Here is a 27,417-nt window from a genome sequence, read left to right as displayed (position 1 = left end):
GAAAACAGATGCTTCAGGCAGACCTAGACATGCAAGTTAAGTGTGCTGTCTTCTGTGAAGAGGATTATTATGTACTTCCCACAACCCATTTCCTAGATATCTTCTGTGGGTTTTTACACAAGAGGACATGAATATTTAAGGTGTTATCATTGTACCTGAAGATTAGGTAATCTTTGGTATCTGTCGATACCTTCCCCATCCCCAGGTGCAGGTTAAGGATTTTACATTAATCTATTCAGTGAAGACTCTTGCAGAAGTGCAGCACAGCAAATGACCTGCTTTATACCTGCCTGTGAGCTCTAAGAAAGGTTCACTACAGCTCACCTCCCTTCTGTTTGTTGTACAGCACTTCTCTTTCTGAAGGCGGTTCAGCTCCTGATGGAAGAGCAAAATGTTATCACAGAGGTTCCAGCAGCCCTAAAGCGCTTGGCCAAATATATAGTGCGTGGTTTCTATGGAATAGAGTATTCCCTGGCCCTCGATATACTGATCCGCTACCCCTGTGTTAAAGAGGATGACTTGTTACAGTTGCTCAAGTATGAACGTAAACAACTGCGTACTATCCTCAACACGCTCAAGGCAGACAAGTTTGTGAAGCTGCGTATGCGAGTTGAAACAGGGCCTAATGGGAAGAGCACAAGGCACAATTACTATTACATCAATTACAAGGTGCTGGTGGATGTGATAAAATATAAACTGGATCATGTGCGCCGGAAAATAGAAGCAGATGAGCGGGATTCAACTACCAGGTCCTCTTTTAAATGTCCATCTTGCTCCAGCACTTACACGGACCTGGAAGTCAATCAGCTCTTTGATGTATTTACAGGTATGTTGCTTATATTACTTATTTGCTCTTATCTTAAAGAATAATGCCGATAGCACAAAATTGGCTCCTATGTGAACTTTGCAATAAAAGCATATTTGTTAGGATACACTTATTTGCTGGTGGACAAGGGCCTGGGGCAGGAGAAGCTGGGAGGTGAGGGTAAGAGTAAAAGCTGTTTCTGTAGAACAGGCCAAGCAAGAGGAAGAATAATCTTGAATGTAAGAGCTGGGGTTGGGAATCAGATTCAGGCCTCAGTTTTGCTAGGAACAAGATGCTTAACCTGGCTTAAGATTACTCATCCAAGTCTTACGAGTCCCACTTCCTCATATGGAAATGAGAATACAGTACTCCTTTTACTCTGTTTTGAATTTGTTAGTTAATCCATTTGTGTGTTCAATTCTTCTGATGGAAGAGTTGGACAAGATGGATAAAGCTGTTTGCAGCCACCTACCGTGATAAGTATACTGCAGCTCAGCAGCAGAGGAGAGGCATTCTGTTGTTCCTGTGCTGGAAACAGGGAAGGTCAGGCTCCTCCCAGGGCAACATGACACATCCATAGCAGAAGTGGCATCAGAGCTGCAGGTTTCTCTTCTCTAAAATCAAAATAACTAAATACAGAGTACTCTTTCAAAATGGGTTAAAATGGCACCATATTGCAGTACATTACTCTAAGCCCAGCTACTGTGTTAACATTGGGTCATGGTACCTGCAAAGGATGCCAGAGCCAGGGAGAATGAGGTTTACTCTATGTGACTAACCTGAAATGTCAAAGGTGAAGTTAGCGTACTGACAGTTAACAAAAATCACCCCTTTGTTCTAAATGGAGGGACATTGTCAAGTTACTGAAATGCAAACATTGAGGCTGGTGATACATTTTAATACACTTTAATTATTTTTTTTTGCTTAAGACATAAATACAGATTTTTAGCATATGCTTTGACTCTAAATGAGTCTTTTTGAACTTCAGAACTCTGAACAACTAAAATCAGATGCTATTTATGCTTGCAAATGTCTTTTTTCCTTACATTATGAACTAAGAAAAAAGATGTGATCAGAGAAGGAAAAAAACAAACCTTACTGATAATACTCCATATCTAGTCAACTTAACTTCCCCCCCAATATAGACATTTATCTTTTGCATAGCAAGTGTGTGAATATCAGTCTTTCTAAAAAAAAAAAAAAATAATTGGCTTGCCTTTATAACTTGAGTTCCCCTAGTTAAATGTGAATGAATGGATAAAGTTTAGCAAAGTCAGAACACTTCAGTAATTATCCAGGCTGTGGATTTCTTAGTAAGGTACTGCTTATCTTTTGCATCCTATGAACATGAGAATTTCCAATCTGGATAACATTGCAGAGACTTTCCGCTGCACTTACTGCAACACTGAAGTAGAGGAAGATGCCTCAGCACTTCCTAAGCGTGACGCTCGAACCTTGCTAGCAAAATTCAATGAGCAGATTGAACCTATCTTTGTGCTACTGCGTGAGACCGAAGACATTGTTCTGCCATATGACTTGCTGGAGCCTCAGCCAACAGAAATACCAGAATTATCAGAAAGGTATAAACATAACCTTAGAACTTCTGATCAATATAAAAACCCCCAACAACTTTCCAGTTGCAAAATCTTTGAAATACTGAACTTGCAGCCTAGTTTCTATTCCATTCTGCTTTGTTCAGTACTGTCAGCTGCTTAATAAAGAAGCCTGTAATATCTAAGGCATTCTAAATTATTGTTATGCATTTATAGTTTTATTTTTGCTACCTTTTTTATTTTAAGAACCAATTAATTTTCCAGACTTCTCCTTCAGCTAATGTTCATGGCCCTTTCTGTGAGAAAGTAACGTTTCTCTGTCATTGTGCTTCATCCAGAGATGCGCTACTGAAGAGACCGTGCAAAAAATCAATGGTTCAGAATCACTTGCCTCTGAGATGAGGTGATGGGGAATGCAAATTGTTTCAATATACAGCACTTGTTAAAGCTAGTCTGCTGACAAAACATGCTTTTTTTGTCTTTTTTGAATGGGAACTGGGGGGCTTCTTCCCTGAATTTAACCTCTCCAAAATGGCTGACATTTCATTCAGCTTTGATCAGAAAATGGGTTCAAGTGTGCTGGAATCCTGCAGCCGACCTGAAAAATGGGCCAACAGAAGTTCCTCTTTCAGCAATATGTACACCCAAAACTTAGTTATTGATGTCCAACACTCTGAGCCCAAGAAGAAAACAAGAGAAAAAGCAACTAAAGAGCAACCTATCTGGATGTCACAGAGCACTGTGGAAGGAGCAACAACAGCCACCAACAATAGTGTTGGTAAGTTTTAAGTATTGGTGAATACTTTAAATGCAGTAAGGCTGCTGTATTTAATATAGCTTTCCCATTGAAAATGTAGTGAGCTTGGTTTATAATATAGAGTAATGCTTCAATTCTACACTAGTGGCTATTAGATCTTAGTTTCTAAAAACTAGTCTTTAGACTGACGTAGGTAGTATTCCCAAAGCCAGAGGTCAGGTACCAGGTCTTGAAATTTTTGTCTCTGACTGTGCAGTAACATTAGTGGTAATCTTTGAAGTGGAAAGCTCTTCCAAATGCCTGCACTTCCAAGACAATTATAAAGTGTGGGTAAAAAAGATCCAGGCTACAAAAAATAATTTATGTAGGATGCCTGTAGTAACTGTAAACTATTGATACCTCTAACACTTTGTAATGTGTATTAGGAGTACATGCTTGTGAAGAAACTGAGGAAAGTGTTAAAGAAACTGTCACTGAAAATGAAATCATCAAGACTCTTCTGATACATGAATCCAAGTCATCGTCTAGCACAGACCAGGCTCCTCTTGTCAAAAGTAAACTACCTGAATCAGGCAGTGATACTAGTGAGTCTGAAGAAGATGCCAAGCACTCAAGACGAGCAGGAATGAAAGTAGCAGGCAGCAACTTTGAACAAGAGGAGGAACAGGAAACACAAGGTCCTATCTTAATGGTAGCCGGTCAGCCTCATTCGTATGGTGAAGTTAGTGAAAATCTAGAGCTTGTGTCTCTCATGACAAATGAAGAGAGAGAAGCTTATATAAAATTTGGACAAGAAATGTTCCAGTCTGTCTTTGAATAATTACTATTGTATGAATATGTGAACTTGTACAGAATGGGTGAAGGCTTCTTCTGACATAAGACAGTTAGTTAGTTAAACTATTAAACTTAGGTTCTTCAAAGTTTACCATTGAAAGGTTAAGTTTTCCTTGAACTCCTTGCTCTTAGGCAAGACAGTAATCCTGTAGTAGGTAACTACAGTTCAAAATACTAGCATTGCAGCAAAAGCAACCCAAAATTACTATGCGTTTTCTGTTATCTTAATGCTTAGACTTTGTTTGTAAATGCTGTAATTAGTTTTGGAGCATGAATCATTTCAAGTTACAATGGGATATAATGATCTCAGTAAAATAAAGTTTCAAAAGCAATGTAGCAATCTATTGTAAGAAACCCACTACTCTACCTTCCTCCCAGAAGTAGGAGGTATTTCCAGTAGTGAAAGTGAGTCAAACTCCAATGTGATTTGGTTTCACTCCATACCCCACTGGGTTCTGTTGTTTTGTTAGATCATTCACTACACAACAGTAACAGACAGGTCTTACACAGCAACCTCCCTCTAGGGGAAGAGCTGTTATTAAATTGTGTTAGTTACAGAAGAGAACCAGCTATGGCCTCTTAACTTTCATCTTAAAAATAATTATCTGAATTCTTTGTACTCATTGCTCTATAGAACTGTCTCTGAAGTGATGAACACTTCTGACATCATAAAGTAAAATATAACATTCATTTAGATTGGTAAGGAAGCAAGCATTGTAGCAAGCAGAAGACTCTGCTTCTCATATGAGCCTCATTTACACACTCTTCTGTAATCATTTTAAGCAAGATCTTCTCTAACACCATTGAAAAACACATTGTACTTGAGCTGAACTATGTATTAGTAGGACTGGCATCAGAATATAAGATAGAGCTTAACTTGTTCAGCAATTCTACTACCTGAGCAATGGATAATGGAAGTAGACTACAAGGGCACAAACTGAAACACAGGAGGTTACCTCCGAATGTTAGGAAAAACTTTTTTACTGTAAGCGTGACTAAGCACTGGCACAGGTTGCCCAGAGATAATGTAGAGGCTCCCACGTTGGAGATTATCAGAAGCCTCCTAGGCAACCAGCTCTGCATAGTCCTGCTTGAGCAGGGGGCTTTGGACAAGATGAGCTCTGGCCGTCCCTTCCAACTTCAACCATTCTGTGATTCTCTGAAGAAAGGGTAGAGAGAAAGTATGACTAAAGAAATACCATTTCAATGCCTTGTTCATACACACCATTCCAGGGCAAGAATTCAGGAATGGTGTATGCTCATGCTATTGCTTGAGCTTAGAGTTTAATGATTTACCATATAAACTAGATTTGTCTCAAATATGCAGAGTAGAATAAGTATTCTTGTTCTAATTTATGAAAATGTCCTCTTTTAGGTCTACCAAATGATTCTTGTGTCAAGTTAGTGATTAAAAGCTTTCATTTTGTTTCATTCTCACAGGTTTGCCTCCAACACAATGCACTTCCTCTGTCCTCAAAACTGTAAAGTGTTTTCTGCATGCAGTATCACCATGAGTTAAAAGCCTGCACAGAGTAACTAAACTGTCTTCAAGCCTTTTAATACACTTTTGTTTTTAGAAACATACCTCTCATATCCAACCTGCCATTTCAAAATTCACTCTCAAACCTGGAGAGACTCAAAACAAACTTAAAAAAAAAAAGGAAATCACAGTAGAATCTCACACTCATTTTATTCAAACTTCAGGCATATTTAGGCTTCACTGTCACTGGACTGTCTCCCACAGCATATAGCTGTATTATTACACTAACCCCAAACAGAAGACAATCCTGAATTTAAGACGACCATTGCTTTTTAACTACTTTTCTCAAAGTCTGATCTTTAAGGTAAGCAGGACCTCTATAATGTAGCAGATATGCTGAATAAGCTATTTCTAGCTCAATTTTATAACTTATTATTAGCAACTCTGATCTGAAAAAGAGACTTCATTAGGTGCTGACTTTAACTGTTTTTTTTTAAACATCAACTTCAATTTCCTAAATTTCTTCCTTTCTACATGAAAACTCACGAAGTCAAATACTTCAGGAACAGAGTCTACAGGCTTTCAATTGCAGCAATTTTAACTGTTATATCTGAAAGGATACTAAAATTTTCAGACAGGTTTATCCCTTTGCACATTGAAAGTGCAAAACAAAATGCAGAAAAACACAGATGGTTTCTCTAGTTAACTACAAAACCAGAGTATTTACTTTACCTCAGATAAATATGCCAATAGAAATGAATTTCACAGGCCATGAACCTTTAACAAACCAGCTATACACAGGAGGTATAGACACAGTGCATACCTATATGTTGCCTTTATTAGCCTCTTTGTAGAAGATGGAGAAACTTAGTGAGGTAAGAGTCTGTTGTCCCAGGAAAAGTTGGCAGTGTTTCTCTGAAGAAGAGAAACAAACTGCTACAAGTGTGCCAACACCTGAAGTCAGTTAACTTTCAACAACAAACTCTGCATACTATTTTGTAATCCAGAGGAAAGTTTTTCAAAAGACAAATTTACAGACAAGTCCAAACTTTATTTAAAACTACAATTTTAAAATTACTAAACAAGTCGCAATAAAAAAAAGATTAAGACAGAAAAAGAACAGTGCAGCAAAACTGAAGAGGATTCAGTTCCAGCTGTTCAAACTGCCACAGGCAGAAGTTAGCATACCTATCCTAAGAGGCAGTGTGTCTAAAATTTTACATTTTTTATACACTTCCAGAATTCTGGGAAATTAGTGCTGGTCTTCCATATGCATTTGTATACATGGAGTTTATAAATGCAGATATCTTCAGGTTATTCTCATGCACTTTGAGCTCCAAAAGTTTCTGTAAAATAAGAGTATACTCATTATTGTCTAACAGCTACAATGCATCAAACGCAGCTCTTGACCACATTTCAACTCCTTGTAAGTATTGATTAAAGCACCTTGATGAAATATTTAATCCTCACCTTTTTTTCACAAGCATTTTGACCTATGGCTTACTTGAACAGCTACAGCCATCCCCCCATACACAGATGAAGAATGGCTTAGTTGCTAGCTACCAATTTTGTGTGGCATGGCATTCTTAGCCACTGTTCCCACACCAGGCATATGCATCAGTATTCACCAAACTGACATGACACACTTCTGCTAGCACAGCTGTGACAAGCAGAATGGTGATGGGCAGTGAACGAAAAGGAAGGAAAGATGCACCTTCCTTCACACTCTATTCTGGAAAAATCCTATGCTGTCACTACAATTGCATTAAAAGAGTATTTTCATCAGCTTATACTGTTTGAGGAATTGGAACTAGCTACACTAGCAGAAAAGTACTACCATCAGAATACCCAGTTCATGCATTTATATATGCCATTACTATACCCTCCCCACTGGAGAACTACAAGCCTAACGGTAGAACAGAAGCCTCTAATACCATAACTTGTGTCACAAAATCAACATTATATTAAAAAACCAAAAGTTTCTTTGACCTGTGTTACTATTAAGATTTTGTAGCTGCATAAATACTGTTTCAAGAAAGTGACAAATCGTTATTGCTGTCATACACACTGGAAGTTTTTTCTACTTCATAGTATGCTTCATATGAAAAATAATTTTCTTTTCCCTGAAGAGACATTTTACTATTCTGAAAAGTCTCTTGAACCTTTTTATTACAAAACCACTGAGCAGTCTGTCAGCAAATTATATTGAGCATTATTAAAAGATAATATTGTAAATTCTAATTGCTATTATTAAACCCAAGCTTGTGTAACAAGAAAAAATACTATTCCATTTTAATAAGTTTCAAAACCATGAAGTTACAACATGCATTTTACGTATGTTAATTTTATGATTTTATTAGCCACAGAATCTAACAGAAATATACAGAAGGGACATGGAAGGCAAAATCCCTTCATATCAATACATCATTTTCAAACGCATTATAACAAAAAAAAGGATATTCTTTCAGCACCATGATAACTGCTTACTTCAAATCACTGATAACAAGATACTTAAATTCTAGGCCATTCCAGAGTGTTTTCCCAACAGGTGTAGAGGAGTTAGAAAAATAATCTTTACCAGGTTCTTTCAAAGTTTGGGCATCTCCTACTAATTCTTGATCTTGAGCTCTACCTCCATCCAGTAATTCATCAGATAAACTGTTGGATTGGGCCTCCGTTGCCATTTTCTTCATTAAATCTGCCTTTGTAACAGATAAAGCAAAACTCAAAATTCTGGATAATTCTTATTGCTGTCTAGATAATTAAGTCATTTAGGGAGCACACTTCTAAACAACAACCCCACAAACAATAGCAAAATACCTCTGAATATACTGCAAGTTTAAGGGGCAAGTCTTCAACCTTCACAAAGTCATCTTCATCAGATTTTTGACTTACATTTCCAGAACCAGTTTCCTGTTAATAAAAATAGTGACATTTAAGAGAATAGTGCTACTTTGTTTTCTTTTCACTCCAAAACTAGATTTTTGAATATTATAATAAAGTACATAAAAAAAAACCCAACGCCCATATCAAATTTGCAGATGAAAACTGAACAAGACTGGAAACTAGAAATAACACTGGAACAGAAAAAAGCTTCTCATTTCTCTTGGATGTATCTTAACTGAAACATACGCACATATTCATTCACTAACACCGGTGACTCTGTATCAGGGCTGCCAGCCATGGAGCTTTCAGAACTTGCAGCAGATTTGTTTCCAACACACATTGTATCTAGTGTTTGGCTTTCATTTACTGTTAAAGATGAGCTTGATTCTTCTGTTTTCATACTGGCTGTTATAAAGGATTCTGGGGTATTGACTGTTAAAGGTGGTGTATTCTCCATGACATTGAGGTAATGAGGCAAAATTGTAGCCACATCTTGTTCACCTAAAACCATAAAACTACATTTTAACTAGGTGGAGATAGTAGAAGATTCTGAGCATACAAAAATCCCCATTATTATTATTATTATTATTTTACAAAATATGATCCAAAGCTACAAATGAGGAATGAAAGTAAGTTATAGTCTCTCAGATCAACACAATGCTGATTGAAATAAAACATCAGTTATTTGTACTCTCATACACTTAAGTATCAGCATTTATCACAAGACAGTATCTGACTTAAAAATTTCTGATTTAATTACAGCATTTTAAAAAAAAGAAATAAAAAACCCCCACAACTTCCAGAACTATATGACCTACTGTAGCATATTCATTCTAGGTGTAAGGAGATATAATACAGAACAATAAATTCCTTAACATTTTGCCACAGTCTTGTGGCAACACAGGATCTACTCAAATACTGCTTTTAGTCTATGAAAAAAGACCAAGAACAAAACTGTTATTTGCAACAGAAAAACACAGGAAAAGAAGGTGTTAACAATAGTTAGATTAGAAGTAACATTCATACCACCTGGTAGTGTTTCTATCTTTTGACAGAAAATGATTTCTCAGTTCTTAATCAGTTACAACACAACACTACTCACAGAAAGAAATCTTGAAAATATAAAGTGATTTCAATTGCTAGCTTCTAAATGGTAGTAGCAGAAAAAGCCAGTACTAGACAAATCTAAACATCAAAATACCATAAGAGACAAATTAACCCTGCTACAGTTGTGTGCCAAGGGCTGCAACAATCAACTGAAATTCATGCTGTTGTTAAGCATCAAAACCATATCTACCTAGATAAGATTATTCCAGGTTTCCTCTTTAAATGGTTTGCTGTGTCTATATTAACACAGATGTATCTGGTCAACTGATATGGCTCCATGAAAAAACAGCCCAGTAAACTCTTTTGCAAATTTGGTCATCTTCCTCTTAATTACGTATGTCACAGGCACTGTTCAAGATAATTCTCACAATACGCAAATGCATATAGAAGTGTTAATCTCTCAGTTACTGCATGGGGGGCTTACCTTTTACATTAACAGATTCTTGTTCTGATGACAAAATCTCACTGCTTTTTGTCTTACTCAATTCTTGGTTTGAAGTCTATGGGCAAAGATGAAAACAAGTTAGAACAAATTCTACTAATCAGCTTCATAGCTTATCGGCTAATTTATTGTTCCTTGCTAACTAGAAACACACCGTACACTTGCTTCATGTTTTTGCCTTTTCACTAGTTTGAAATAAAGACAGCACGTTCTACTCTCTATTCATCAGCTAGTCAACAACACTTTAAGAAAATATTAACACTGATGTTTGTGTTTTATCTGAACATTTAATTTTCTTTTCGCTATAGTAGTTCCCAGGTAAATGCTTCGGTTCCACTGAAAAGATCTATTGTTTTAGCCTTTAAAGAAAAATGTTCCAGTTACATCTTTGCCTAATGTTAACAGCTGTTGAGTAAACCAAAGTTTAAAAAGATTCAGAAGTCACTCTTATTTACTGAAATGTAAAGAATTGACAAGTCTCCAGAACTAGCTCACACACACCCGAATGTTTTTCAGGAAACTAACAGTGAAATGACAATAGCAGCCACAATAACATTTCACCATTGTTCTAGAAAAAATTACTACATGATAAAGAGGGGAGGGGAAAAAAAAAAAAAAGACATGCTAGAATACAAGAATCAATGGCTTCTGCAAAGGAAAGCCCAATTAGAACTTGCTGTCAGCAAACACAGAGGAAGAACCAGTTAATAGTTTAAAACACAATGCTTTTTTGAAAGGCTATCTTTTTCTACTGCAGCTTAATATTTTCTCTCTCTGATAGCAGATTTAGACATCAGTTTTGTCTGTGTCCATCCATCCATTTTGGCATCAGCTATATCAATAATAAGTTCAGGTGGTGAATGCCACATTTTGTATGTAGCAGCTATTGCTTTCATGTAACTTCTTGTATCATTCTTCTACTTTCATTAGTATGAAAACAGTGCAACAAGAAAAAATGAGGTAGATACAAATATGTACTGAAAATGTGTGCACTGGCTTAGGTTTTTTCTGCATTTACAACTTTGGTCATACCTGTTCATATTCAGTTGTTGTTTCACTGCTGGCTTGTAGTGATGTCTGCACATCAACAGGTCCTTCCTCAAATTCTATTTCTTCATCTTCATTCTCATCTTCTCCACTGCCGTAGTTAGTCAGAGCTTGGGTTTCTGCTTTTGATAAACCTGAAGGCAAATCGATGTAAAACCACCTTCATATTGGATTTACATATTGACAGAGCCTGACAGAGTAAAAGTCAGGCTGCAAAATCCAAATCCCTTTTGGGAATTTACTGCAATGATCAGTTATAACTCTTACTTCAAAATGTTCTTTGAAATCAAGATACAGTGATGACTTAACTTTCAAAGATCCATATGCTCCACATAAGCTTGCATATTTTTAAATAATTTTTTGGTCCTGTTTGTCATCTTACACCAACTACTCATGGCTTGGTTTCCCTTGTATTTACATTCTTCACACCAACTTGTTTAATAACTTAGATACTTCACACCAACACAGTGGTCTTTGTTCGTAATATAGCTTAAGTAGAAGCATATTAAAAAATAAATCAACATTTAAGTGAAAAACTGCATGAAATTTCAGCAGTTTTCACATCATTCAGGTTAAAGGTTGAGAAACTTCAAGTTTAGCTGAGACAGGTTATGTAACTTAAACAATGAATCTGATTCTGACACACGTTTTTACAGATGTACTGATTACAAAGAGAAAAAGCTGCTCTAATTGGAATGTTTAACCCTTGACACAATACTAGTAAATACAGTACTAGAAAGCTTTCACTGGAAAAGGCCTGACCAGAAAATCCGTGAGACAAGATGCTACACAGCAGTACACTTCATGCAAATCCTGCTGTAAAAGTAGTTGGTCAAAATTACAGTGAAAGCATTGAATAAGGAGCTACATAAAAATAACTTACTTATTGCCACTGGACCACTTTCACTTTCCTCATCTTCCTCTTGATCAGATGCATCAGACCTAATACTTTCAGGAACTCCATTACCATCGTACGTTTCTGAGTCCTGTACTTGTTTAACAGTTTCAGTCTCATCCTTGTCCTAGGAAAACAAGGAATACTGTGCAATTTCATGTTTATCTAAATATTAAGTTACAGTTTCTGCACCAAGGAGTCACCTTTTTTTCCTCAAAAATAAAAAAAATCTACAGACTAAAAATTAATGTTTAAGTAGTCCTTAAGGCCTTGAAATGAACACTGCAAAGCTACTCCTGAAACAGAGCATCAGAACCTACTAGAAGAGATCATACAGAGTTCAGACATAGCTATCAAGGACATTGTAACTGAGTATATCATCTGAAAAGGTTCACACTGATCAGCACACTAGCTTAAAAAAAGAATTCTTTAAATTAGATTTGTCTTTATCAAGAAGAAGACAGACACACCTGCATTACTACCTTCTAGCGACTACCCTGTTTCTCCTAAATGATCTCTAGTGAAAATTAGGAATATTCCTAACTGCAGCTTCTCATTTCTTTAGCAATAGCTACTCAGCAGTTTCTCTGCTGAATGATTTGCTAAATATTGTGAGTGAGAAAATTCTGCTCAGTCTATATGAACCTAAGTAAAGCCCTGAGTTTGGCTCCAAATCTGGAAAGGACTCTTCTACCCTACAGCAACAGTAACAAGTGACATAGAGCTTCCCACGTTTACTTCCAAAGCAGTGTGACAGAAGCCCTAAGCTCTAGAAGAAAGCACTGACTCTATACCCGTACATGCCTTTCACATATGCCTATGCCTATTTAAGAAAGCATTCAATGTTCTACTTGGTATATTACCTGTATATTTCCCTTGGTTGGAAAAAGCTGAACATTCCAGCAGAAAATACAAAACTTCATATAGAACCCCTCTCCCCAAACACAATGATTTTAGTAGTTTCCAGAACAAACTTAAAGAGAAAAGGGAGAAATTTTGGGTGCTAACATTTAATACTCAAGAGCACACACGGACTTTGATGCTGAGGACCTCAAATACAATGTGCCTCAATTCAGAACATCTGCCTTCTCCTCAAGATGGAAAGTAAACCAACTTATTCCATACCATTAAAAAAGAAAATGTTCATTGCCAAAAATAGTTAAGCACCGTCTCTATTTACTGTCCTTGTTATTTAATTCTTCAACAAACGACTACATTGCCAATGCTCTACGCTGAGAATACAGGCAACAGCCTCAGACCAAATCCCACAATGAACACCTTCAGAACAGGTCTTTTCTTTTTTTCTTTAAAATACAGAACATGAATACTAAAAGGAAAAGCAAAATCCTACCCTAAAGCTGCTAAGCAAGTATCACAAATTATTCCATTTCAGTTGCACAGCATTCAGCATAAACTTTGCTCTCTTTAGACTTTCAAATTGCCGGTCCTAGAGCAAAGCTCACCCTACATAAAGGTCACCAACAATAAATAGAAAAGCATCTCTCTCTGTTGATCTGAATGCACTTCTTGAAAGGTGACAAGATAATGGTTTATAAGAAATGCATCAAACAGTCTACATGGGTAACGGCTCTGCAGTAGAAACAGGAATAAAAGCAAGAGCAACCAAGGAACTGATATCCAAGTCATGTTTACTGAATGCATATAACAACAAAGACTTACTGATAAAGGCAGATTTTTTGCTAGTCATTTCCCAGACTGTCAACTCGAATTAAAAAAGGGAAATTATAATTTACTTAGTTACTTTGAAACAACAAATCACTGAAAATAACAGAAAGGAGATAAACCCCATAATGTTTAATAAATTTATAAACACTAGCAAATGTGTTAATTACAGATACTGGATTTATATGACAAAAAACAGTAAGACTAAGTGATCTGTGAAATTATCTGAGGAATAAAGACAGTTGAGAAGCATAAACATACTTTGTCCTCATCGACATCTTCAGCAGATGAACAAACATCCACCTGGAGACCTTTTTTTGCCTAGAAGAAACACAAACTGTCTTCAATTCTAAACTGAAATAACTTTGAAACACTGAACCAAACCTAAGACTTCATGAAAGCCTGCCTGAAATGCCAATCTTACCAAGAATTGCCATCTCAAAATGGCAGTAAGCCACAGAGACTTCTATACTACAAGAGTTGTTTACACAGGTATCTTCAAAATTTGCAAGTTGCAAAATAATACAAAAACCTCTGGTAGCCCTTCTTATTTAAACGATTATGTTTAGAGGGGCTAATTCTCCAGACTACGGTTGAATCATATTTAACATAGAACTAGATATATCGGCTCCGGTCAAGACAGAGAGCTGTGTTTTTCGTTGGGGAATCTAAAACCAGTCAGCTTACTGGACTCAAGACAGCCACAAAAAATCAAGTAAGATCAGATGTGCCTGCATCAGGACCCCAGATTTGAAAGCTGTGAGAAGACCATACAGAGATAATTGTGCAGGTCTGTACAAAGTAACCAGGACCTACCAGTTCTGAGCGCTCATCTCTGGCTCTGTTGAATCTGAACTGCTGCCACAGCAATAAGGCAAACATTGACCTTAACCCTAATTCTCTGTCTTCCAGGAGAGGAGAACAAATGCCAGATCTAAGTGGGCTCCATGCCTTCTCACAGTAGCATATAAACCAATCCTTTAGGTAACAAAGACCTGATGAGCAACTTCAGATAAAATAGGAAGTCATGCCCAAATCCTTCTGGATTCAGACTGTTTCTTTGGCCTCTTTACAAGGCACTCCACAGTCTCTCTCACCCTAGCCACATTACTGTTATATCTAAGTTGAACTATCTTGAAATGCAGCTGATGATATGCTTAAAACTACTTATAGGACTTCATAGTTTATGACAGATTTACAAAGTATCTTTCACTGACATTTTAAAATAAGAATGTGTTAAGGGTTTGCTTTGGAATTTGTGTTTCTAAAAGAAAGCTGAAAGGACACTGAAGTCATAACTATACTATACAAGAAGAAACACTGAGGTAGATACCTGACTGATTTAAGTATATGAACTTGATCTGTTTTAGTGTTTGTTTTGTAAACAGTTCATGTAACTAAAAAAAAAAAAGCTATGTTCCTAAAAACTGCAATACTAAAATTAAAAATGGTGATGCAACATCTTTAATAATGTAAATTGTGCAAAAACCAAACAAAACTTGCTTTGTTAGAGCAGAATATGTACTACAGTCTCAAATATTTCTGAAAAGTTTATGTATCACTTCACACTCCAAGTCTAGAAAGTGATACTTTCTACATATGCCAACAAGCCAACTATTCGATAACTTCATAGGACTTACTCAAGTTAGGTAAAGATGGTGCCTAACTAAGCTACTGCAAGGAAAGCTGGAGGCATAACTGAAGATATGATGAACTGGGACCCCCATATGTCAAAATATTTATCTGGGATAGAGTTAAATTTCTTCATAGTAGCTTGTAAGGGTCTATGTTTTGGACTTATGATGAAAACAGTGTTGATAAAGCAGGGATGTTTTAGCTATTGCTGCGCAGTGCTTACACAGCATCAAGGCCTCTTCTGCTCCTCACACCGCCCCACCAGCGAGTAGGCTGGGGGTGCACAAGAAGCTGGGAGGGGACACAGCCAGGACAGCTGACCCCAGCTGACCAAAGGTATATCCCATACCATATGACATCATTCTGACAAATATAAAGCTGGGAGAGGAAGAAAGAAGGGGGGAACATTCAGACTTATGGTATTTGTCTTCCCAAGTAACCGTTACATGTGATGGAGCTCTGCTTTCCTGGAGACGGCTAAACATTTCCCTGCCGATGGGAAGTAGTGAGTGAATTAGTTTTGCTTTGCTTGCACACACAGCTTTTGCTCCACCTATTAAACTATCTTTATCTCAACCCACGAGTTTTCTCACTTTTACCCTTCCAATTCCCTCTCCCATCCCACTGTGGGGGGAGTGAGCAAGTGGCTGTGTGATGCTTAGCTGCCTACTGGGGTTAAACCACAACAACTACTCGATGGCCCCAGATGTTAATACTATTTCAACACTTGACTATTCCTTTGTATGTGCACATAAAACTATTAAAACACATTTCCTCTGAATTCCCAACAACAAAGTCTACATAATTAGATATCTTTAACAGACACTCACCTGTAATACAAGATATCTCCCTTACTGAGGAAAACTAGTTAATGCTTCTACACAAGCAATAGTGTGACTACACAGCACTGATTTGTAAAAAAACTACATATACAATGTATGAACTAAGGTAATCAAAGTAGTTTAGAAAATGCAGATATTCAGGAAACTCAGAAAAGCTACATTTTTCAAAAATATAATAAAACAAACCTCTTTAGCATAAGACTGTATCACTTCAGTAGTTTCTATTTTTCTTTTACATCTCTGCTTTACAGAAATACTGTTGTTGTCCAAGTCTTGCATGAGTTTAAAAAAGGCTAATTCATTAAATAACACTTCAGAGATCTCCACAAGAAGATCCTCCCCACAATCTTTTAATTTTCTACCAGCAAATTTCGCCAGTGAATCCTGTGAAGAGAAATAATTCTTCAGTTTTTGAAACAGGCTTTCAAACTTCAAAGACTAAGTATTTGTCATAGTCCTAATTAACTCAAAATTAGTTAAGTATATAATAGCTTGTATTTGTTTTTTACATGTGGTTTAGTGTCTCAAACAGATTTTAAGTAGAACCTCCAGTCACATAACACAGAACTTATCAAGTTATTGATTTAAATTCTATGCTTGTAGGAAAAAAAAAAAAGGAAAGAGAAGAACAGCCTATTGACTTTCAGGAATTTACACAAAACGTCCACAAAGAGAATCACCAGAGCTCTCCTTGAAGACAGGCACAGGCAGAAGATACACCTCTCATTATCTGGCAGTGATGGAAAAGAAGTTCCGTGCATGGTAAAGCTTTAATTTTAGGAAACAAGGCAAAACCTCATTGCTGTATCAAAGCTGAAGGAGAATAGCTGCTATGCTATTGAAGTTGTAAAATACAGCTTCAGGGAAGTTGGTTTATCTGTTGCTCATCATCCAAGTTGCAACAGTGTTGAAAAACAACACTGAAAAACTACTAACCTGAAGTATACTGCCAAGCTGCTTATGAAAGAACTTCACAAATTCTTTACTTTCATCGTTTTGTTGTGTAAGAGTCAAGACCATGCGTCTTACTGATGTCAGTAATTGCGAAGAGCATACTTCATCCATGTGTTCCTAAACAAGTATCACAGAATGAGCTTAGTTACCACTTAAAAAATAATAATTAGCCATCAACTCAAATACTGACATTAATTTATAAAAAAAAAAATCACCTGTCCACTGAACAGGTCCTAACCCATCTCGCAAAACAAACTAACAGGAACACAGTTATAGCAGATACCATACTTCATTAATGACTGATTGGCTGTGACATACAAAGCTTTGTCTCACTTTTCCAATACATTAGTACATGCCATCTTGTAACGTTTGGACAAACTAAGAATCTTCATATAGTATGGCTGGGTACTCAGGTGTGTTGAAGTCTATGTTAAGATATCTACTGTTGTAAGCTTCCTTAAAATTACAAACAAAACGTTAAGTCTTCAGGCACTGAGACTGTGGCATGCCAGTAATATACACCATTTTTAAAATTAGTATCAACAAAGAACCTTATTAAACAAGCCTAAGCTTGTATACTGTGCATACTATAAAAGGGAACAGAGCCATGACTTAAGCGTCTTACAACTCAATCTTCCCTGCTCTTTAACCTTGCAACAAACAAACTGTGAGTATTTCTCCTTCTTTGAAGTAGTACATTTCTTCTCTGTAGTCACAGAAGTTTACAAGCTCTCAACAACTTTAAAAATACTTGTAAACAGGAGAAAATAATGCTAAAAATCAACAACTCACAGAGCTATTCTTCAAAAATATCTCAAGTTACATCGTACGTAACAGTTTTAATCAAAAGTATCTCAGTTCTCTTTGCTGAAAGGCAGCAAATATTTCAGAAGTACATTCTCAAACATTTCTATCTGATTTGGTCAGCTCTAAACAAAGAAATCTCTATTCTTGATGTCAAGTCCACCAGCCCTATGCAATCTAGAAACCTTACCATTTCTTTCTCCTATTAAAAACTCCACAGAATCTTTCTGTTGGAGTATTTAATCCTTACTTCATCCTCAGCAAGGTCTGCAACTTAACATATATTGGCAACTGTTGCTAAAATGCAAGTTATCTGTTTTAAATAATAATGTTCTACGCAATTATGCTGGTCCTTTTCCTATTCTCTTAATTCACACATTATTGAAAAAAGTTCTTACCTTCAGAAAAGGAATGACCTCTTTCATAATTGCTTTAATCTGCCGGTCAAGCTGCTGAGTATCTATACGAGGACATGGAACAGCAGAAACTTCACTTGACTGTGGCATAGGAAGACATTCACTGGTACTTGGACCTCATTAAAAAAAACAGATGCACATTTAAGTCATTCAACATTACTCGAAGAAATACCAATTTCAAAACCACGTATTTTCCTTTTTTTAAAATAAATTGCATTTACTTAAAGATCCTTTAAAACTTTGCCAAGTTTTCAATGTAAATGAAGAGGAAAACAACTCAGCCAATTAAATGATTCTTGATATTTAGAATAATTATTTTCTAAAACTAAGCAAAATATGTGTATATGTGCATACCTTCTAATTTAGCAGCAGAAGCACCCTGAAAATTACTAGAGCATCCCTCAGAGTCAAGGGTACTTTCAGCTTCAATTTTCATACGTTCATATTCCCTCATCCTAGCCAAAGCTTGATCTAAGTGAATCACTGTGTTGCCTATATTTAGAATAAAAACACCTTTTAATCTAAATAAAAAGTTTTAAATTGATAGACAAGTAAACAATGATAAAAATGAATTCAAAGCCACAAGTTTGAAAACTACATATAACTGTAGTTGAGTTACAGTATTTTATTACACACTTCGATCAACTCAAAGCGTTTCACATTTGGCTAACTTAGATAAGTTGTTTGGTTTTTTTACAGAACATGTGGTTACACACTAAAAATCAAAAAATAGTATACTAGTAAGAGTAGACAATTGCAGGCATTTTAGGAGGGAGGGAGTAACACAACACTGTAAATCACATCACTCTTACCAAGGTCATCAGTGGCAAAGGGTTCAAAATTTGAAGACGTAGACATAGTACTCCCATTGTCATCATTTTGTTCACAATCTTGACATGCTTCTGTAGTGAAGTTCTTGCCAAAGGTTTCCTAAAAACACCGAACAGATGTGTCAACAAGCCAGCGATTGTTTTCAGCCACATGCTGTGGTATCAAGACTTGTCACCAGGCTGCCTGACTTTAAGGATATAAATCCATCAGGTGATTCTACCATGCTTGTTTCAAATACTTACTAAACTACAAAATACATAAAGAAACTGTGCAGAGACATCAGCGATTTCTTAAATACAAAAAAGCAAAACTTCCTTGGGAATCTTGTGATCTGTACTTGCCCTGACCTTACTCACAAGAGGATTTTTGGCTCTTTTTGAGTATCAGTTTCTTATTTATGCCCCTCTCCATGTTCTATTCCTCCCTGACACATCACTCATTTCCAACATCAAGAATCCTACCATGTTTAATCACTTTTGCGTTAAGATACTCTTGCATTTCTTTGTTTAGAAAAGTCTGTATAAGTTGATATTAATTTTAGAAAAATTCAATTGCTAGTATGAGTATTTCAGTACACAAGCATGCATGTTAATTGGAAGGATAGGGAAAGTTCTAGTAAACTAGCTTCTGAACTTGAAAACTTACATCATCTGTAGAAGCAAGGCTTTCGCTAGGAGTGAGTTCAGAATTTGATGCCATCCACGCTGCAGGATTCAGTGATTTTGTGCATTTCCCTTTGTCGTTGTTCTCAGATAAATGTCTGGTCACTATATCCTGGAAAAGATAATAAATCTATACAGTAAAAAAGGATTTAAGATTTACTTGATTCATACACAAGATCAAAAACTTTGTGCATACCTGTAGAGCATATAGAGCCCTTTGCCTCAGGTAATCTGTATTTAGCAGCTGAAGCTCATGGAAAAGTTCAATAAGAAAGTGGGGACGAGACTCATTTTGAGAAATAAGAGTTGCCACTTCAGAATAAATTGTGTCTCGCAAAGCTTCAAACATAGAAAGATCACTACCAGTCTCTGTAGAAAAAAAGGAATTCCTTAAGTATTTGACATGCATCCAGTTGAAAGAAAACTGCCTATTAGGTATGCAAGTTACAGGTACACAAATTGTATCTCAATCACCGTAGATTCCATTATATAGCTGCTTTCTTAAAGCTTACTCATTTCCTGAAGAGCAAAGATTTAAACATTCTGAAATAATACTTTATGCAATCCTTCATATACAAAATAAACCAGAAAGCATTCACAGGAATAATTGTCTTTACAATTCTGAACAATACTTTCAGAAAATATTCTTTAATAAAAAGAATATTGCACACACTACAATGTTGCTTTCAGAATAGGTATTCAACACTGAAAATGGCGTTTTAAGGTATTTCAAACAAGATAGCCAAAGGTTTCAACTTTGTGTAATACAAGTAGTCCACACTTTTGCAACACAAGCAACAATATTAAGAAAGCTCTAGACTGAATTCAAGAAAGCCACTCCTTCCCACACCTCCCACAGAAGCATATATCCTACAGCCTCATACATGCCTAATATCACTTCCGAGGTTCACATAAAAGCTATTAAGCTTAAGCCCTATTACATACGTATGAGAAGACAGTATGCTACCTAATAAGTCTACCATTCCCTTGAAAATTAAGGATTATCCTTGCATCACAACAGTTAAATTATTACATACATATTTCACCAAGTGTTGAATGGAAAAAAGTTCAATTTGGAAAACTCAGCTTAGTTTAACAGATGCATATTTGTTAGTATTCAAGTTAATGAAATTATTAGCAGTACAGCAAGTGTTACGGAGCAATTTCATTATCTGCAAATAGTTTACCAGTATTTCTAAGCATAGAGGCAGGCTTTTTCAACCTTTAATAAGCCACTAGAAACCACTTCCCTCCCCCATTAATAAAGTGTAATAGTAGCTTTTAAATATACTAAGAATGCCTACTGAAATTAGTTTTCTGTTGTAGTATCTACCTGTGTATTTGCCACTTGCAATTGTGACTAACCAAGAACATGATAAACACATTCTCCACAATTATAATTCAAAGTTGTTCATATCATTGCATTTCTTGCAAATTACTAGGAACTTCTCTTGCCTTGTTTATAGAGAAGGTGCTGCAATGGTACTAATTTTTAACATCTGCTAAACAGTCTGAGTTATAGGACGAAAGCCAAGAGAAAAAAAAGTAATAGGACATTGTTGAAGCTAAGCAGTGAATGCATTACCTGGCGCTTCAATGCATGCATTTCTGTTAGACTGCTGCAGAATTCTCCTAGCATGCGCTGTAGGAAAGTGGGGATAAACAGTGATAACACAAAAATGTGCACCAGAAATAAAGACAGGGTCTATACGAAACAGCAGGAGAAAGACTGCTTAGTCATCCAAACCACAAAGCTGCTTATTGTGAGAACTTGACTAGTAAAAGTTTATTACATATACCAATAAACAGCTCTTAGTGTGGACACAGCTGCATTGAAAAGCTGTACATCGTGCTACAATGACTAATATCTGCATTTTTCAAACAAAACAAAGGTACTGGCAGAACCTAAAAAGACACAAAAGAGAATATTTTTATGATCTAGACACAAGAAAAGCAGTGCAGATGGCAAAAATGTAAGGGTTTGTGTGATGTTATAAGACTGATTTTGAATGGTATTTGATCAAGCTCTTTTAAGCATGAATAGAAAGAAAACATGTACGCAGTACAGGATGTAGTTTAAGCGCTAAAAAAAGTTTCATCTGTTGTGCAGTTACTTTCCATAAAAACACCAACAAATGGGTGAGGTTTTTGGTTGGTTAGGTTTTTGGTTGTTTTACAGTAACAGGTTTGTTTCTAAATTATTTTAATCAGATACCTAATATAGAGGAAACACACAAAAGCAATCAATACCCAACTTTTTACCCACTCCTATGTTTACAGCATCCTTAGAAGTTAAAAAGCAAACTCCACATCTTAAAAATACAGTATTGTCATCTTATCATAACAAACTGCTTTTAAATAATACACTAGCAACTAAGTATGGAGGTCCTTTACTCAGAAAAGTTCACAAAATAATTACTGACATTCAGAAAAGAATACCTGAAGACATTTCTGTAGATCTACTGTATTTAATTATTTTTTCCAATTGTTCCCGATTCCTTTTGCTGAACACCTTTGCATGAACAACCTCTTCAGAATGTCTGCTTTTATTGCTCTTGCAGGGCTCACAGACACTAGAAGCGCTTGCACTTTCATAACCTTATGGGAGGGAATGAAAAGGAAGAAATAAAAAAATAGCGTACAAAATATTTTATTACTTGTAAAAATTTGTTCAACGGCAATCTCAAAGATGCAAAACACCAATGATGTTTCTCAGCCAAAAATTTTCCTCTGTACACTGAAGCCATACAGTAGCACTAAATCCTCAGTGACTGCAACAGTACTATACATGCTAGTACTGTCCGTCTTCCTCTCATTCAGTATTTTACCGAAGCACATCTTTCAGCAAGTCACCCAATCTGAACATGAAAACATAATGAAGAGGAAGATTCTCCTGGTGGCTTATTCCAAATCTCTAGTGTAACTGCATCCACTCTCCATTCAAATTATGATGTCCTAATCAGTTATGCTTTTTATTTACCAAAATACTAAAAAACCATATGTAGTTACATCATGTAAAATGAATTCATATTTCAATAACTTATCTTCATTATTACAGGTACCATTTATGGCAAGTAAATTTTCTGGAATGTAATGATTATAATCCAAGTTAAGTTTGCCATGGTATCTAAGATTACTTCACAACCTACCATTATTTTTAATTCTGTCTTTTAGCTGAGAACAACTCTTCCTCTTATTCTTTGATTTGGGTGTTTTATCTTTTGATGCCAAGCTTGCTTGCGCTGACGCTTTTCTAGATTTAAATGTCTTCGTCACAGTAGTTGGGTCTACCGGATCAGGCATGCTACTAAAACTCTCCAAAGACTCTTCATCAAACTCTCTTCTGCTCCGATCAGACTGATTTTTATGACCAGAAGCAGTGTTTTGTACCAAAACTGCAAAACCTGCTTTCAGCTGAGACTGATCATCTTTTTTCACTTCCTGGTTATCGTTAAGCCAAGTTGATCTTTTTTCCATTTCTTCTTCAGGTTGTCTATGACTCCGTCTGTCAGAAAGAAAGACAGATGACAATATATCATAACCTAGTCTCTCAGATAGAAACAGCATGTATTATCAGGCAAATAACTTAATCCATAATGCAAGTTATCTGCCCTAGTTACCCAGTGATCAACTGAACACTGAAAAAAAGAAAAATCTAGTGAGAAGCCTTCCAAATGGAAAACGGAAGACATGGAAATTCACATTTACCAATGATTTCAACCTCAATATACTTACGCAGCTATTGCTGTGGTCAAGTAGTACTATATAGGATAAAATATTTCTTAAAACAACATTCATTACAATCTACTGTAGCACAAAAAATAAGCATTCACTGAAATTATACCCTCTAGTTATTCAAACAGCTCAGTTTCAAAAAACACAAAAATGAAATCTTCCTCCACTTACAAAATGTATCACAAAACCACTCCAAAGCTATATTTGACCTTAAAATACTCATGAAATGATACACTAGTTAATATACAGAAAAGCAGAACACTTTAGTGAAAAAAGTAAAAAAAAATGAAGTGGAAACTGCAAAAGTAAAGCTCATCTTGCAATTCTGTTATTTAACTGGAAGATAAATTCCCTAAAAGAATGCTGAATTCCCAGAAGCCCCAGAAAAGGGAGGAGAGAGTGAGGAAAAATGATTAAAGGAGAGTTGTACTGTGATATTAAATACCTTTGTTTTTCTGCTCCATTAGAGGAACTGCTTTCAAAAGGTTTGGGGAATGCCATATACTCAGTTTTCCCAGAAGCATGATCTAGAGGATGTTGCTGCTGCTGCTGCTCACTGCTGTGTGGGGAAATATGGTGTGCAAAATCTCCAAAACCAGAAGGGAACACTGGATTATAGTTAATACCTACAAAGTAAACAAGAGAGTCAGAAGATACTACCTCATTTATCTGCGTGATAGAAGTCAAATGTGAGACACATTCTGTGGTAACATAAAATTATGAAGAAAAAATACAGTGGGGAAGTAAGCAAAAATTGTTTTCATCCTGAAAGCACTGCAATAATCGGATTTTATCTTAAATGCAAAACTAGCATCAGTTCCAAAAAAGGCAGAGTTGTCTGCATGAAGACTTTTTCAACACTTCAACTATCATCAAACTGACAGGAAAATTCCAATTCAGAATCTTTGTAATAGTGGCAAATTGAACATAACTATTCTTCTGTGTAGGATCTGTATAATTTAAAATATATCCTTAAACAGAAAACAGACTTTAGAATCTGAAAGCTACAATCTAGGTCTATGCTTATTTCCTGGTCTCCTGAAAAGACTGAAATATATTATTAAGAAAGTTTTAACAACTTCTAATGATACAGTAAAATACCTACATTTGTTTCCATTTCAAATTCAACAGTAAAAGTAGATTTGGTAATAACATTTGGAACACTGTATCCAAGGCAACAGTTACTCTATACCTCTGATGGGAACAAAAATTAGTAACATGCTCCATTTACAGACATTTCAAACAAAAATGAGTGCTGGAAGTTCTAAGAAAAAGAGAAATAATTATCAAGTGCCACCTTAAAACTAGAAGGTTCACTTAGAACACTATTAAATGATTGCTGAAGGTATGTAAAAGCTTCAAATGTTGCTTTTCACATGGTGGATGAAGAACATTCAAAATGTTAACATTATGGAGTGGGTATTTTCAACTAAAAACAACTTCTGTTAAGAAAGTCTTGCTTTTCATACTGAAGTTAAAATATACAATTGTTCAGCAATAAACACTAACAAACTTCCGCTAGGATAATATGGACTCATTCAAGTACTGTTTAAGACCATTTCAATATTAAAGGATAAGTCACAGAGTTTCAGCAAGTTCACATTAAGATTTCAATTAAGTGAGGGAATGGAAATTTTTAAAACTCACATTACTTTGCACACCTGTAGTAATACTCACCTGGAGCAAAGGAAGAAAAATTAGTAAATCCTGGTACATTAAACAGGTTCACAGGTTGTGGAGGAAAGTTGAACGGACAGAAAACAGGAGATGGAGGTGGTGGTGCACTACTGCCTCTCTCCTTCCTTGATGGCTTCTCTTGACACTGTTGTTGTTCTTGCTGACGCATAAGATCGTTTAACATTTGTTTTAACCTTGAAAACAAGGAAAAATAAGAACTTGGGAAAAAAAGAATGCTAAGGCAAAGCTGTAAATTTATACTCAAGTAATTTGAGATTCATATTATTTCACCTGCCCCATGTAATGTATATAAAGAACTGCTCTATTTAGCTAGTAAAAAAAACCCCAAACCTCAAGAAAAAAACAACTTGTGTTTAATCCTGAGCAACAGACAGGAACAGTTTTGAAATCAACTGCTCTGTACTAGTGGTCATGTTTACAGAAGTTAAACTTACTTGCAAGAATAACAAAAAATTGACTAGATACTAAAAAAAATAAGCAGGCTGAAAAGGAAGTGTAGATAGAAACGTAAATACAAAACAGAGATGAAGAGCTTGAACTTTCATGTAATGAATTAAAATGACTATTACATCTTTTTTTAAAAAAGATCATTGTTCAGAAGGTAAAAGTAGTACATCCAAATGGAGTATAAGCAAACATAAATTTTGACTGACAACACTAAGAAAGAACAAAAAGCTTTTTCATCATCTTTCCATAACCATTAGAATCCAGAATCTTGCCAGGCAGCCTAGCAAAAACTACAGACATAAAAGCATATTCAAGGAAAGCAAGTCTAAATAAAAAAAGCCAAATAAAGCTATCGCAACAGATTTTTGGAGGTGATGACAACTTTTGGTTCTCTTCACTAAAGATTACTCAAAAAAAACCATCTCAAAGGCATTAAAGCAGTGGTAAAAAAGCAACCATAAATGCTGTATACAATTTCAAAAGCTTGTAATCAACCCAGAAGTTCAATAGTCTCATATTTAACCATTATCTATAATCTTTTATCTGTATCTTTTATTCACATAGCCATGTTCTCTGCTACTGAAGTATTTAAAATTCCACACTAACACAGCCAACACACCTTTGGACATTATTCTGCTGCCAAGTCAGTTGAGTGTAACACTGGTTTAATTGATGCATAATAAGATGTACTTGTGAAGATGCAACATTATTGGGCATCATACTGTAAGGGCCTGTAAGCAAAGTCTGTAGAAGACAAGAGAGGGTCTGTGGAAAGAAAACACATGACAGTGACCAATTTACCAAACCCAGAAGTTACTGCTTAAAAGATTTAGAGAGAGAGGGGAAAAAAAAGAAAAAAAAAAGACAAATTAAGAACAGCAAAATAACTGCTTTTCATATCTACCTGCTGATCCTGCATCAAAGTCTGACAAATGCTGACACTAAATTCATGCTGTTTCTTCAACTGATCGATCTGCTCTTGCCATTGTTCCTTTTCTTCCACATATGAAAGTTCGGACATCCACCGAAGGTTTTCCTGACGTCGCATACTTATGTTTTGCTGCTGCCTGGCCTTAGACAATGGACGATAGTTCCCATCTGCTGAAAGAGGACGGCAGTTTTTCCACCTGGGTGGGGAAAACCAGGAAGAATGAGGACAAAAGCTGACATTTTGAACAACTTCTTCTGATGATACTTCCATTATTCAAATCATGTTGCAGTTGTACATCAACAACTCACTTGGCACAGGCCATTTCAGCGTGCCAGCTAATAACCCATGCAATTTTGTCAAGCCAACATTATCCTAAACAAATGGAAAATAACAGCCACCCAACTGACAACCACTGTCAGAAAAGAATTGCTAAGGATGTTTCTGGATCTTGTTTTTAGTATCATCCATTACTGATATATAATAAGTACTCAAATGAAAATAGAAGCCACCGACATAATACACTAAGAATTAAGAGGCCCAGCTCCTGACTTGGAGGCCACTATCTACTAAAATTATTTTGGTATCAAAAACAGATGAAATAAATTGAAGAGATATACATTACTTTTAACATGGCATTTTAATTTAGTCACACAAAGCTTATTAAGGAAATCAATCAGGTAAGCAAGAGTTAAAAAAATTCATGTTAATTAAAAAAATCTCATAAGAAATAGTTTTCAAAGCTGCAAAAGCCAACAATTTGAAAGCAAAAAATTCAGAGTTAGTTTAATTCTCTGAATTATGGGAACATAAGGAGCTACTGCAACACAAATGGAGACCTCAATGACAGAAACAGAAGACATAATCAAATTAGTTATACACATTGCAGCTACAGAGACTCAGACAGCTGCATGCAACTCCCCAGCAAACAGAAAGAAATTTCACTTTGCTGTAAAAGGATGCCTTGTAGTTACTG

General features: G+C 36.0%; 2 protein-coding genes across 2 annotated transcripts in view; one reads left to right on the top strand and one right to left on the bottom strand.

Annotated features, from left to right (window-relative positions):
- Nucleotides 1-378: 378 nt before the first annotated feature.
- LOC104252862 (general transcription factor IIE subunit 1-like) lies at nucleotides 379-3,952 on the top strand. The gene is made up of 4 exons (XM_009819257.2): nucleotides 379-826; nucleotides 2,184-2,385; nucleotides 2,910-3,136; nucleotides 3,541-3,952. The coding sequence occupies exons 1-4, from the start codon at nucleotides 379-381 to the stop codon at nucleotides 3,933-3,935; spliced, it is 1,272 nt and encodes a 423-aa protein (XP_009817559.2). The 3' UTR covers nucleotides 3,936-3,952.
- Nucleotides 3,953-6,392: 2,440 nt separating this feature from the next.
- PCM1 (pericentriolar material 1) overlaps nucleotides 6,393-27,417 on the bottom strand; it is a 39,577-nt gene continuing 18,552 nt past the window's right edge. The window contains exons 18-38 of the mRNA XM_059818125.1: nucleotides 26,418-26,640; nucleotides 26,133-26,278; nucleotides 25,046-25,239; nucleotides 23,814-23,994; nucleotides 22,783-23,138; nucleotides 22,073-22,231; nucleotides 19,830-20,002; nucleotides 19,617-19,745; nucleotides 18,953-19,070; nucleotides 18,495-18,632; nucleotides 18,123-18,256; nucleotides 16,903-17,037; nucleotides 16,153-16,350; nucleotides 13,751-13,810; nucleotides 11,795-11,933; nucleotides 10,897-11,045; nucleotides 9,847-9,922; nucleotides 8,566-8,816; nucleotides 8,250-8,342; nucleotides 8,008-8,131; nucleotides 6,393-6,775 (exon numbers count right to left, since the gene is read on the bottom strand). Coding sequence (XP_059674108.1) covers nucleotides 6,750-6,775; nucleotides 8,008-8,131; nucleotides 8,250-8,342; nucleotides 8,566-8,816; nucleotides 9,847-9,922; nucleotides 10,897-11,045; nucleotides 11,795-11,933; nucleotides 13,751-13,810; nucleotides 16,153-16,350; nucleotides 16,903-17,037; nucleotides 18,123-18,256; nucleotides 18,495-18,632; nucleotides 18,953-19,070; nucleotides 19,617-19,745; nucleotides 19,830-20,002; nucleotides 22,073-22,231; nucleotides 22,783-23,138; nucleotides 23,814-23,994; nucleotides 25,046-25,239; nucleotides 26,133-26,278; nucleotides 26,418-26,640 — 3,202 coding nt within the window. The 3' untranslated portion in view covers nucleotides 6,393-6,749. The remainder of the gene's footprint in view (nucleotides 6,776-8,007; nucleotides 8,132-8,249; nucleotides 8,343-8,565; nucleotides 8,817-9,846; nucleotides 9,923-10,896; nucleotides 11,046-11,794; nucleotides 11,934-13,750; nucleotides 13,811-16,152; nucleotides 16,351-16,902; nucleotides 17,038-18,122; nucleotides 18,257-18,494; nucleotides 18,633-18,952; nucleotides 19,071-19,616; nucleotides 19,746-19,829; nucleotides 20,003-22,072; nucleotides 22,232-22,782; nucleotides 23,139-23,813; nucleotides 23,995-25,045; nucleotides 25,240-26,132; nucleotides 26,279-26,417; nucleotides 26,641-27,417) is intronic.

The sequence above is a fragment of the Gavia stellata genome, chromosome 5, assembly GCF_030936135.1.
Source record: "Gavia stellata isolate bGavSte3 chromosome 5, bGavSte3.hap2, whole genome shotgun sequence".
NCBI lineage: Eukaryota > Metazoa > Chordata > Aves > Gaviiformes > Gaviidae > Gavia > Gavia stellata.
Note: the sequence above shows the minus strand (reverse complement) of the source record. Positions and strands in the feature narration are given on the sequence as shown.